The sequence below is a fragment of the Pelophylax lessonae genome (genome assembly GCF_965119305.1).
Source record: "Pelophylax lessonae genome assembly, chromosome: 2".
NCBI lineage: Eukaryota > Metazoa > Chordata > Amphibia > Anura > Ranidae > Pelophylax > Pelophylax lessonae.
In genome coordinates, this window is record NC_138769.1 from 720,232,390 (window position 1) to 720,246,580 (window position 14,191).

The following is a 14,191-nucleotide window of genomic DNA, read 5'->3' on the forward strand; positions in this document are numbered from 1 at the left end:
CAGTCACCAGATCTCAACCCTATTGAGCTGTTGTGGGAGCAGCTTGACCGTATGGTACGTAAGAAGTGCCCATTAAGCCAATCCAACTTGTGGAAGGTGAAAATCAATTCAGATTACCTCAACAAATTGACAGCTAGAATGCCAAAGGTCTGCCTCTGTAATTGCTGCAACTGGAAAATTATTGGATGAAAGCAAAGTTTGAAAGACAAAAGTATTATTTCAAATAAAAATCATTATTTATAACCTCGTTAATGTCTTCAATATATTTTCTATTCATTTCGAACTCAGTTGATGAATAAAAGTGTGAGTTTTCATGGAAAACATGAAATTGTCTGGGTGATCCCAAACTTTTGAACGGTAGTGTAGATGTGTGTTGCAACTGAGCAATTTATAGTAGGTTGTCCCACAGGAAAATTATGAAGGCTGCTATTGATAAGAGACTGAAATAACACTTCTCTCAAACATAAAGGCCCACTGTGCATGTGATGATCCCGCTGATTACCTGTCCATGCAGTGTGAGACAGATACACCTGTGTGATCAGCCGGTGTCTGCCGGGGCCCGGGTTCCGGAAATCTGCTGGTTTAGGGTGGATAATTTGAACCTGTCCATCTGGATAAACGACCTGGAGGAGGAAAGAGGGGGAGACTTTATGATGATGAATGCATATATCAAAATACACGTCAGACCCCGGTAAGGAGGCTTATGGCACTTTTCCACTGCAAGTACCAGCTCGGCTCCACTTGGCCCTGCTTGGCTCGGTTTTCCACTGCATGGTAACACATGGTACAGTGTTGGAACGGTTTTGTACAGTTTGCTTTTCCACTAAAGTAGTAAGTGGGTGGAATAACAATGATTCTCTGACCAATCAGTGGCTAGTAGTGACAAACAGCCAAGGCTGCATGCAAAGCATTGTGGGATATGGTATCGGTACGGCCCTCTTGGAACCACAACTGTGGTGGTACTGTTTAAGCGAGCCGTACCGTTCAGTTCCATGTAGTGGAAAAGCGCCGCTGTACTGTACCGGACCGTTCCAATACCGTACCATGCGGTACCATGTAGTGGAAAAGCGCAAAAGCGAGTCGAACCGTTCGGTTCCATGCAGTGGAAAAGCGGCATTACATTTATTAAAGAGTCAGTCTACTGAAAACTTAAAATAAATATACTCGGATATTGATATTTGCTTGTGAATGCTTTCAAAATAAGATTTTGACATACCTGTAAATGCCATACCTTGGGAGTACAGTACAGGACACAGGAATCGATTCTTAAACCATGGGTTATATGCCGCTAACTTCAGGTGAGTGCACATTGACAAAAGCTTTCCAGGGACTGCCCCTCAGTGTATCCATAGAACCCTGCCGACACCAGTTTGTTAGCAAGAAGTAAAAAGATCACAAAGAAAAGTGGGGAAGAGACCGGTGTCCTGTACTGTACTCTATGATATGGAATTTACAGGTACATCAAAATTCCCATTATCCTAATCGTACAGTACAGGACACAGGAATAGATTGTGAGACCATGGGACGTCCCAGAGCAAAGAGGCAAAAAAAGATTGAGATCAAGCTGTGTCCCTGCAAAAAAAAAAATGCTAGATGTTGTAAAAAGCTCAAAAACATGACATTTCTGGGAGAATGGGCTCAACCAGGGAATAATGGGATTTTTGATTTACCGTAAAATCCATTTCTCCGATGTTCATTGACAGACACAGCCCCTGATCTTCTTAACCATTGGGTTATACTGCCCCTACAGGAGTAGGACACTAGGCAGAAGAAATGTCTGGCTACGCCCATGGGCAGTCCCATGGGGTATACTCCCTCTCTCTGCTATAGGTACTCAGTTTTGTTACAAGCAGTGTCAGAATTACAACTCCACAGAGGGGTGGGTGCTGTGTCCATCAATGAACATCAGAGAAATGGATTTTACGGTAAGTCAAAAATCCCATTTTCTCTTTCGTTCATTGATGGACACAGTTCCTGATCTTCCTAACCATTGGGAAGTCCCAAAGCAGTGTTAAACATGAGGGGTGGGAACAGTGAAAAAAAAATTCCCAAGGCCAACTATAGCCAACCAGGTAAACAGGAGCTCAACCAAAACAACTGGAGCCCACCTGGAAAAAAAAAACACCCTCAAAGAGGACCAAATCCTCTAAACAGCAGCCTGCAAAAACCTTGCGGCCAAAGGAAGCATCCGCAGAAGCCAACACATCCACTTTATATAACTTTGTAAAAGTGTGAACCGATGACCAGGAGGCCAGCTTGCAAACCTGTGTCACTGACGCCCAATGACGGAAAGCCCAGGAGGCACTGAGAGCCTGAGTAGAGTGCGCCTTAACAAGGAAAGGAGGAACCTGACCCTTGATGGAATAGAGCTGAACCACCGTCTGTCTGATCTATTTGGAAATTATGGCAGAGGAAATGGACAACCCTTTCCGAGGCCCATCCGTGAGCACAAATAATGAGTCTGACTTCCTAAAAGACTCTGTAGCTGCCAGGTACACCTGAATAGCCCAGTCCACATCCAAGGCATGCAAAGCAATTTCCTTTGGATGTGTTGGCCTGGGACACAGTGAAGGCAACACAATGTCTTCATTTAACCACTTTACCACCGGAGGATTTTGCTGTCTTACGTCCAGGCCACTTTTACTGACAATTGCGCGGACGTGCGACGCCGTACCCAAACGTCCTTTTTTTCCCACAAACAGAGCTTTCTTTTGGTGGTATTTGATCACCTCTGCCATTTTTACTTTTTGCGCTATAAACAAAAAAATGCGTAAATTTTTAAAAAATAACAATATTTTTCACATTTTTTTATATGAAATTCCCCCCTAAAAAAATGTAAAAATCAAATTTTTTTTTAATTTTTGGCCAATTTGTTTTCTCCTACCTATGTTTGGTAAAAAAAAAAAAATCACAATAAGCGTATTTTGATTGGTTTGCGCAAAGGTTATTGTGTTTACTAACTAAGGGAAAGATTTGTCATTTTTGGTGTTTTTTTTTTTTTTTTAACGAGTAATGGCGGCGATCTGCGATTTTTTTTGCGGGACTGCGACATTGCGGCAGACAGATCGGACCCTTGACTGACATTTTTGACACTTTTGGGGCTACCAGTAACATTTCTACAGTAATCAGTGCTATAAATATGCACTGTTACTGCAAAAATGACACTGGCAGGGAAGGGGTTAATTTTATTGGAGGGGGAGGGGTTAATGTATGCCTGGTGCTTACTAACGTGTGTGGGGGGAGGTGACTGAGTGACACAGGGACAGATCGCATGTTCAGCTATGCTGAACCCTGCAATCTGTCACTGTTTGTCACTTAGGAGATCCGCCCGCTTTGTTTACACAAGCGGGCGGATCTCCAAACTCGATTCCCCGACGATCGGGAAAGAGCAGCGGCGATCGCCGCTGCTCCTCCCCTGGCCCGACTCCCGCTGTGACTGAAAACAGCGGGAGCGAGCCTCCGGCGGCGCGCGAGCCTCCGGCGGCGCGCGAGCGCCGCCCACAAGGGGAGGAGTCCAGCAACGTAGGTCTACGTCGCTGGACAGAATCGAGCCACTTTGCCGCAGTACGGTCAACGCGACCGGTCGGCAAGTAGTTAAATGAAAATCAGAGACCCACCTGAGGAAGGAACTATGGACAGGGGCGAAGAACCACCTAATCACGGTGAACCACCAGTAAGGTGGAACGGCAGGCAGGACAATGCCACCAATTTCGACACCTTACACGCAGAGGTGAAAGCCACCAAAAAGGCCACCTTCTGGGAGAGCGTATGCAGGGGAATCTCCCGAAGACTCTCAAAAAGAGAATCTAGTGCCCAAAGTAATTATTACAGGCCGGCCCTGCTGCCATGGGGTCTGGGAACTGTTCCCAAGGTAAACACTGAGGGCAAAAGATCCAGAAACTGCTGTCAAGCCATAAAGCAAAAGGCATTCAGATCTTGATAAAAGTATCAGTCAATAGGAGGAAAAAAAAAATCTAATGAAAAGTAGAAAAGTCTTCTCGAAGGGAGAGGAGGTCCATCACCAAAGAACACTAGCAAAACATTGAAGCCTCATGGAGTGAGCAGGGACCTGAAGATAGTGGCATATAACCCATGTTCTAAGAATCACTTTCTTTGTCCTGTAATGTGTGAAATAGCTATATTTTTTTTCTAACACCGCAGTGGTCTATGGTGGCAGAGCTGGGTAACAGCAACACCCCTTAGCACAAATGTCCTCAGACTTGTACTGCAGATGAGAGAGGGAAGCATAACAGAAGAGGTCTATGTACATTACTGAGTGTGGTGGATTATTTTAGACACAGCTATATTCAGACACCCTGAACAACGGCTGTAATTGGAAAGGGGAGATAGATCTATAAAAATGGAAGTTGTTAGCACAATGGTTGGCTGTTTTACCATTTCTATAAATGCAATTGTGCTTTAATAATCTTAGAAAGAGCTGTGTGTTTTACTAGCAGTGCCTCCTAAATTAATCTTTTCAGAGTCAGAGTCACTTTTACAACTACCTAGATGTCAACCAAAGTGCTTAGGTTCCGGTCATGATCTGTGAGGGGTCACTTTGTCCCAGGAACTGGTGTCTACTGCAAAGAAATGAGCAACACACAATCCAGGCAATAGAGTGCCAGAGCGCAGAGTGGAGGAGTGCGCTGCCCACAGAGCGCAGAGTGGAGGAGTGCGCTGCCCACAGAGCGCAGAGTGGAGGAGTGCGCTGCCCACAGAGCGCAGAGTTCGACTCTCTTTCACAGGCTGTTCACATCTCACTTCCACACCTCCAACCTCTGCACTACTCTCCCCCATCACCCAACTCTGCACACATCCCCCTCCACAGCCCCCCCCCCCCCCAAAAAGCTTCACCACATCTCGTTACGCCTTTCTCCCATTTCTATAAATGCAATTGTGCTTTAATAATCTTAGAAAGAGCTGTGTGTTTTACTAGCAGTGCCTCCTAAATTAATCTTTTCAGAGTCACTTTTACAACTATCTAGATGTCGACCAAAGTGCTTAGGTTCCTGTCATGATCTGTGAGGGGTCACTTTGTCCCAGAAACTGGTGTCTACTGCAGAGAAATGAGCAACACACAATCCAGGCAATAGTGTGCAAGAGACCGGACACTCAATATTATTACTATCAATACCACAAAATGGACTGTCTTCCTGGTACAAGAACATAAGTAACGCCCTCAATATAGTCATCCCGTTGCATGCAATCATACCTGGACTTTCACAGAGCTCTGTGGCTCCTGAACGTGCTCCAACGTGGCATCAACATCCAGAGCTACGACCAACCCAGAGGTGAATCGGATCGGGTTATCAGACTCTGCAGCTGGCTCGATAATGTGTGCCGAGGCTCTGTGGATCTGGAGAATAAGGGATTACATGACATCACACAGTGTAGTAGTATTCCACACTAGGTTTACATATGATGTGCAGAAATAGGTGGTGTTCTGGACCCCGAATAGGACTGAGGTACCTTAGATGCCATTACACACCTAAAGGTTGAAGCTAAACTCTAGGCAAACCGCTAAATACACAGAGGAAAATATAAGAGGACACGGTGGTCACATGACCACTGAGAAAATCAAGCAAAAAAAAATAATAATAATAATAATAATTAAACATTTTCAGATCAACACCAAGCTTAACCAGTGGCTCAGCATTGCCATGTTGTGTAGAACATGTATTAGGTTCACAGATGTTTTAACTTTACCTCACCAGATTAATAAGCCTACTGCAGCAGATAAAAATGACAGAAGCTGATGTTATTTGTAGGTCATGATTAATAATGGCAGATACCAATTCTCAGGAAATGAGGGAGGGGGGAAAGGGAAGGAGGGGAGTGCGTAGGAAAGGGAAGGGAGAAGGGGGGGAGAGGAAGAAGGGGGGAGGGGAGAAGGGAAGTAGGCGGGGTAGAGGAAAGGGATGGAGGGGTAGAGGAAAGGAAGGGAAGGGAAGGAGAGGGAAGGGAAGGAGAGGGAAGGAAAGGGAAGGGGAGGGGAGAGGGAAAGAGAAGGGGGGAGATAGGGGAGGAAAGGGAAGTTGGGGAGAGGAAAGAGGGGGAGAGGAAAGAGGGGAGGGGAGTGGGGAGGAAAGGGAAGGAGGGGAGTGGGGAGGAAAGGGAAGGAGGGGAGGGGGGAGGGGAGAAGGAGGGGGGAGGGGAGGAGGAGGGAGGAGGGGGGAAGGAGGGGGGAGGGGGGAGGGGAGAGGGGAGAAGGTGGGGAGAGGAGAGAAGGTGAGGGGGAGAAGGAGGGGGAGAGGAAAGGGAAGGGAAGGAAAGGGAAGGAGAGGAAAGGGAAGGAGAGGGAAGGGAAGGAGAGGGAAGGGAAGGGGAGCAAAGGGAAGAGGAGGGAAGAGGAGGGGAGAGGGAAGGGAAGGGGAGGGGAGAGGGAAGGGAAAGAGGGGGGGGGAAGTTGGGGAGAGGGGAGGGGGGAAGTTAGGGAGAGGGGGGGGAGGAAAGGGAAGTTTGGGAGGGAAGTTGGGGAGGGAAGGAGACCCAAGATCCAACTCCCAGGTTCATGCCTCCGGGGAACAATGTACAGTAAAACCTAGGATTGAGAGTAACTTGGTTTGAGAGTATTTTGCAAGACAAGCTTTGCATCTAGGTGTAGCAATATGGTTACATTTAATGAAGGTACAACATTTAGAAACTTGCATGGTTGATGAATAAAACAGGCACATCTAAGTATGCAGGCATCCTGGGTAAAGCTGTCCTCAGACCGTCTTCCGTACCGCTGGCTCTCACTGCCGTCAGTCTGCAATCGTGACCGGGAAGACTATCTTGCAGTAGAGCGATCTGAAAGCAAGGCTTGAAACGCTCGTAGAGCGCAGCGTGGAAGGGATGACATTGATGGCGGGGCGGAGGATGGTCTATGTTGACAGCTTTACCCTGGATGCCTGCATACTTAGATGTGCCCGTTTTAATCATCAGCCATGTGAGTTGCTAAATTAAATGTAACCATATTGCTACACTTAGAGGCGCCTCTCTTCTCTTTTATACTCAGTTGTGACATAACACTACTTGACATCGCTTGTTTATCAAGTCAAAATTTATTTTTTAAAAAATGTGCTTGTCTTGCAAAATGCTGTTAAGCCAAGTTACTCTCAATCCAAGGTTTTACTGTACATTGTTCCCAGGAGGCATGAACCTGGGAGTTTGATCTCGGGGTCTGCTTAGACAAATCAGGATATTATGTTTCAAGTCCAGTTCATTAGGTCAGTCTGTTACAGCAGGGGGCGCCCTTCTGTATTACAAGCATTACCTGTTCTGGAAGAGTTAGGCGCAGAAAGCTGCTCTGCCGTAGGGTGGTCTGGAGGATTTTCACCATCTGAAGAGGCTTGGAATTTACCAGGCGGGGCATCAGATCGAGCAGCTTGTCCAAAAAGCTGTCCTGCATGTGTGGGAGCTCAGAGATGAAGCACCTGAAGGAGAGACCACAACAAATAGGAGGGGAAATAGCGAGGGGGGGGGGGGGGTAGTACGCAGAGGGGGGAGAATGCAACCCTTTGGGAGGAGGAATTCACTTATATTCAGCCTTCTGTCTACAGATGACATAACTCCCATACATACACTTGGAGCAACATCATCCCAGCATTCCTCTCCTACAGATCTCAGGAGTAGTCCGGGATTGTATACAGCACTACGCATACACTGCAGTCAGTGTACAATTTATTTTAAAAATAGCAGGAAGAAGGAGGAGAGTGCATTGCACGCAGGGACCTGTGGGTACTACAAAAATTAGTCATCTCCCCCACCTATAACTGGTCCTGATAGCAAGGAGCACTGGAAGTGCAAACGCAGATCAAAAAAGCAAGGGGATTTCCAGTCACTACTTACCAACCAGCCAGCGACCAACCAAATTAACCTGTCTAACAATATGCGTAAAAACAGTGACACGGCAAGGCAACCTGAGATCTGCAGACCAGTTATAGGTGGGGGAGGTGACCACTTTTTGTATTATTGTTTATATTGGTCAGGCAACGCACTGACACCTTTGCTGCCACGGTGCTGGGTGTTCAGTGTGACCCTGTGCCTTTAAGGAGGTGTGGGCTCCCTCCAGTCACCTGTCCTTCGTCTATCCATCAGAATACATGTGCTCCCATTGTGGAGACTCTTTAAATGGTAGAGTTAGGGTCTGCAGATATCACGGTGCCTTGCCGGGGCCTGCAGCTTACACATGTATTTGCAAATGTGTGCAACTAAACCCCCGTTTTTAAAGCATACTGTTAGACAGGATAATTCGGTTGGTTGCTGGCTGGTAAGTAGTGACTGGAAATCCCCATGCGTTTTTGATGAGAGACCTGTGGGTGCTGCTGGGAGGAAGGCTGCCTTTGTAAACACAGAAATCTGTATTTACAAGTGACAGTGGTGAGTGGGGAGCGAAGGGTGAGAGCCGGAGGTGGAGGAATGTTTCAGCTAAAAAAAAAGTCCTGGGCGCGATTGCCACATGAAATGGCTTGGCGGGCCGGATGTGATCCATGGGCCTTGTGTTTGACACGTGTTTAAAGGCTTCAACAAACCTGCTTGAAGTTTGTCGAAAGGTTTGCATTTGCAAATGCTTTTTAAAAATTTGCTGCACACAATGCTTTGAGGCCTATGTGAACAAGGCAATGCAATGACCAGGCTGTAATATGAATAAAAGGAGGACATAGAACACATTCTCACCTCTGGAAGACGTCTATCTCCTGCAGGAACTGCTCACAAAGTCCAAACATAGGCTCCTCCCTACAAATAGTACAAGGAATATGAAAAATAAAACACCAGACTGTAAAAAACACCACAAACAGACATGTAATGTTGCACAGTGCCTTGCGAAAGTATTCGGCCCCCTTGAACTTTGCGACCTTTTGCCACATTTCAGGCTTCAAACATAAAGATATAAAACTGTAATTTTTTTGTGAAGAATTAACAACAAGTGGGACACAATCATGAAGTGGAACGAAATTTATTGGATATTTCAAACTTTGTTAAATAAAAAACTGAAAAATTAGGCGTGCAAAATTATTCAGCCCCTTTACTTTCAGTGCAGCAAACTCTCTTCAGAAGTTCAGTGAGGATCTCTGAATGATCCAATGTTGACCTAAATGACTAATGATGATAAATAGAATCCACCTGTGTGTAATCAAGTCTCCGTATAAATGCACCTGCACTGTGATAGTCTCAGAGGTCCGTTTAAAGCGCAGAGAGCATCATGAAGAACAAGGAACACACCAGGCAGGTCCGAGATACTGTTGCGGAGAAGTTTAAAGCCGGATTTGGATACAAAAAGATTTCCCAAGCTTTAAACATCCCAAGGAGCACTGTGCAAGCGATAATATTGAAATGGAAGGAGTATCAGACCACTGCAAATCTATGAAGACCTGGACGTCCCTCTAAACTTTCAGCTCATACAAGGAGAAGACTGATCAGAGATGCAGCCAAGAGGCCCATGATCACTCTGGATGAACTGCAGAGATCTACAGCTGAGGTGGGAGACTCTGTCCATAGGACAACAATCAGTCGTATACTGCACAAATCTGGCCTTTATGGAAGAGTGGCAAGAAGAAAGCCATTTCTTAAAGATATCCATAAAAAGTGTCATTTAAAGTTTGCCACAAGCCACCTGGGAGACACACCAAACATGTGGAAGAAGGTGCTCTGGTCAGAAGAAACCAAAATCAAACTTTTTGGCAACAATGCAAAACGTTATGTTTGGCGTAAAAGCAACACAGCTCATCACCCTGAACACATCATCCCCACTGTCAAACATGGTGGTGGCAGCATCATGGTTTGGGCCTGCTTTTCTTCAGCAGGGACAGGGAAGATGGTTAAAATTGATGGGAAGATGGATGGAGACAAATACAGGATAATTCTGGAAGAAAACCTGATGGGGTCTGCAAAAAGACCTGAGACTGGGATGGAGATTTGTCTTCCAACAAGACAATGATCCAAAACATAAAGCAAAATCTACAATGGAATGGTTCACAAATAAACATATCCAGGTGTTAGAATGGCCAAGTCAAAGTCCAGACCTGAATCCAATCGAGAATCTGTGGAACGAACTTAAAACTGCTGTTCACAAACCCTCTCCATCCAACCTCACTGAGCTCGAGCTGTTTTGCAAGGAGGAATGGGCAAAAATTTCAGTCTTTCGATGTGAAAAACTGATAGAGACATACCCCAAGCGACTTACAGCTTTAATCACAGCAAAAGGAGGCGCTACAAAGTATTAACTTAAGGGGGCTGAATAATTTTGCACACCCAATTTTTCAGTTATTTGTTAAAAAAGTTTGAAATATCCAATAAATTTCGTTCCACTTCATGATTGCGTCCCACTTGTTGTTGATTCTTCACAAAAAAATTACAGTTTTATATCTTTATGTTTGAAGCCTGAAATGTGGCAAAAGGTTGCAAAGTTCAAGGGGGCCGAATACTTTCGCAAGGCACTGTATATCCAACCTTTTTCTACCGGTATATTAGCTTTCAACTTCTAAAAATGTAATGGCTTATACAGACACAACTGAACTCAAAAAGTGAAGATTTACAGGAAACAATTAGAAAGGTTAATTGTGTTTAAGCAGTAGCCTAAAAATTCTACCATGTGTCTTGAATTGCTTCTGCCTCTAAAGCCTAAAGCCTCGTACACACGCGTCGAAATTCGGCCGGGAATTTTCGTCCGACGAGCGATCTGACGATTTTCAGCTTGTTAGTATGATGCTTCCGACAACCGACTCCGACTTTTCGGCCGAAAAAATTCTGGTGTGCATGCTATAAAATTTTTGTCCACCGTCAAAACATGTCCGATTTTCGTGCAGTCAGTACAGATTTCGACAGGGAAAAATCTTATGAGCAAGACTGGGCATGCTCAGAGAAGAAAGAACACAAAGAAAGCAAACCAACACATGACATCACTTCTGAAGTAGAATTTTGTCGTGCGGGAAAATTTGTGTGCAGTCTAGGTACATTCCAACCAACAAAACACCACTTTGGACAAAAGACGGACAGAATTCGCTGCGTGTGTACTAGGCTTAAGCACTTTATTTAGCTGAATATCTGCAGTGAAAGATCTAAGGCACTGCTGCCTCTAACTGCGAGTCTCAGGAGGAGATTTGGATATGTCACTACTGTACTTCTTGCTGGAAGATAATCAGCATTGCATGCATCTTCCCACCTCTCCTGAAACCATTCAGTTTGTCTGCGCTTTATCTGTGCTGCATTTTGATCATGAACCCACCGGTCATCAGATGGTTGTGGAGCTCCAACATAAAGAGAAATGCTCTGCCCCTACCAAGATGACCATCTCACAACATAGAACAAGCAAGGTAAGTCAGTAACGAGGAGATCGGCAGCAGGGAAGACTACAGACAATTCTGGTGACTAGCTCTTGGCTCCCTCCCTGCCCCTTTTTTTGGGCACAGCTTTAAGAGCTCAGTTCATCTTTAATAACAGTAACAAAAATGTGGATGAGTAAAGCATATCAAAATGTGAAAGTTACACCAAAATGAAGTTATTCTAAAGCAAAAAAGTGGTTTACGTTAATGCATTCCCTGCCTTACAGTGGATGTAAACCCTCACATATACCCAGTGAAGTGAACAGCCACAGATGATACACAGAGATGAGATAAATCTCCATACATACGTTTTGTTTGTATATCTGCTGTCTTCAGCTTTCTACACTGTTTAGAAAGTGAACATACTGTTAGAAAATTTTCTTCCTGATGATCCAGCACTGGGTGTGGAGTCTTGGCATACACTGTGTGACCACTGATTGGAGGAAAGGCACACCCCCCCCCCTCCACATAGGCAGAGGAAGGAAGAAACATGCAGAGCTGTGCTGTGAATAGACCAGCTCTCTACTAATCTATCTCTATGCATTCAAGCCGGCACAAATTTCCAGCTGCTTTTATCTCCTGTGTTGGAGAACTTGTCAGAAGTTATCATGCTGTTAACAGAGGAACAGAGCAGCAGAAAGACACGGGACTTAGGGCTTTGGAGAGAGAGAAGTAAACACTACAGATATATGTGCCCGGGCCAGATAGGTAGAAAAATCCCCACTAATCATTTCCCTCTCCGTGCATAAATGATTACCCGACTCCTCTCAAGATCCAGTGCTGTCCCAGCTGCAGCAATGCTCTCCTCCTCTTCCTGGTCTCACAGGAGACACAGACAGCAGTGGGAGCCATAGCCTCCTGATGCTGTCAGTCAAACTCCAGTGGAGTGAGAGGAGGGAGTGGGTGGAGCTTACCAGCGCTGTATATTTCTATGAATACACGCAGAAAAGGTTTGGGAATGTGCCCGCTCATTGCACCCTTAGCACAGAGCTTGCTAAGCAGGCAACCACAGAAAGAAGGAGCAGAGAGTGTCGGCAGGGGACCAAAAAGGAGAAAGCAAGGCACTGCTCTGTGCTATACCATTGCACAGAGCAGTTAAGTGTATCCCCTTTTTTATTTTATTGAAAAAAAAAAAAAATACTTCAAATTTAAATCAAAATATATGTTCATCTAGAACTACTTTCCCTTATAACGTTAAAGTGGTTGTAAAGCCACTGTATAATAACCATACAATCCCCTCTGTTTGATAACTTTATGTGTCCCAGTGTCTGTGCTTTATAAAAAAAATATGCCAATTTCTACCTCATTTCAGAGCGCCTCCCGACGCTCACGTGACTGCTCGCTGCTCTCCTCTCCTGGGCTGACAACTACAGCGGGAGGGGCGGAGAGCTCCTGCGGACATCAGCCGGGAGGAGGGGAGGAGATCGGTCAGCGGTCACGTGAGGGGAGGGGAGCAGCAATGACAGCTGACAGGCAGGGAGGGAGAGGGGGAGGACGACAGAGGAGAGCTGCGGATGAGGGAGGCACAAACTGACCACGGTGTCAGAGCTCAGCAGCCATGATAAACCATGGTCAGTTTACAGGGGGGAGGGCAGAACCAGGAAGGATCTGCCAGGTATTTTAGATTATACAAGGGGCCAAATTACACAGCACAAGCATAGTGCTGTTATTCATGCTTTAAGGGACAGGATCAATTTTTGTTATGGTTACTAACACTTTAAGCTGAACTTAAAAGCTTAGTTCACCTTTACGGAAAAGAGGTGAACATCACACATCCTCTCCACCCTGGGTCCCCACTATATTTACCTCTGTGGATGCTGGGCTGTCAGTGCCCACACACAGGATGCTCTGTGATGGTGCTGACCAATCAGAATCACTCTGATCCGTCTGAAAGTGCTGTACAAAGAAGAGTGGAGATTTTTGTGGATGGGCACTGACAGCTCAGGATCCACAGAAGTACAGCAGGGCCTGGGGGGGTATAGGGGGGTGTACGGTCTTAGTTCACCTTTCATTATTTCTGTAAGGCTCCGTTCACATGTAGGCGTTTTTGGAGCGTTTTTCTGCTCACTAATCAGCTCTCAAAACGCCCAACAAGACAAATCCCATTCATTGCAATGACCCCTGTTCACATTTGAGCGTTTTGACGCCCTAAGGAAAACGCCCAACGCTCAAAAAAGTACTTGAGCTTCTTTTTGGGCAGATCACAGGCGTTTTGTCCCATAGACCTCAATGTAAAGTGATATTTGGCGTTTCACAGGCGTTTTACAAGTGTTTAGTTGCTCCTGATCAGCTCAAACAGCACAACTCTCTACCCAGCTCTCCACCCAGGTCTCCACCCCCTTGGCGTGCCTCTGCTGTGAGCACATTTTCCTGAAACATGGAGAACAGCAGTTAGGCAGTTTAGGTGACCAGACCCTGCCATACCAAGGTGACCGTAATGAGCTTTACTGACTTAGCCTGCTGCCATACCAGGGTGACCGTAATGTAGTTTAGGTGAACTGACTCTGCTATGCCAGGGTGACCGAACTCAAGGTGACTGTGAACTGACTCTACTATGCCAGGGTGACCAAACTCTTCCATGCCAAGGTGATCGTAACGAAGTTTAGGTGAACTGACTCTGCTATGCCAGGGTGACCAAACTCTTCCATGCCAAGGTGACCGTAATGAACTTTACTGACTTAGCCTGCTGCCATACCAGGGTGACCGTAATGTAGTTTATAGTGAACTGGCTCTACTATGCCAGGGTGACCAAACTCTTCCATGCCAAGGTGACCGTAATGTAGTTTAGGGTAAATTGACTCTGCTATGCCAAGGGGACCGTAATGTAGATATATATATGGAATCAAAAAACACCATTTTGAAGCCCTAAAACCCAATAAATGCCCCTA

The 14,191-nt window shown here is 45.7% G+C and overlaps 1 protein-coding gene across 1 annotated transcript in view; it reads right to left on the reverse strand.

Annotated features, from left to right (window-relative positions):
• The window catches only part of INTS4 (integrator complex subunit 4), a 124,031-nt gene that overhangs the window by 5,421 nt on the left and 104,419 nt on the right, over positions 1–14,191 (reverse strand). The window contains exons 19-22 of the mRNA XM_082245964.1: positions 8,659–8,718; positions 7,256–7,415; positions 5,213–5,356; positions 503–623 (exon numbers count right to left, since the gene is read on the reverse strand). Coding sequence (XP_082102090.1) covers positions 503–623; positions 5,213–5,356; positions 7,256–7,415; positions 8,659–8,718 — 485 coding nt within the window. The remainder of the gene's footprint in view (positions 1–502; positions 624–5,212; positions 5,357–7,255; positions 7,416–8,658; positions 8,719–14,191) is intronic.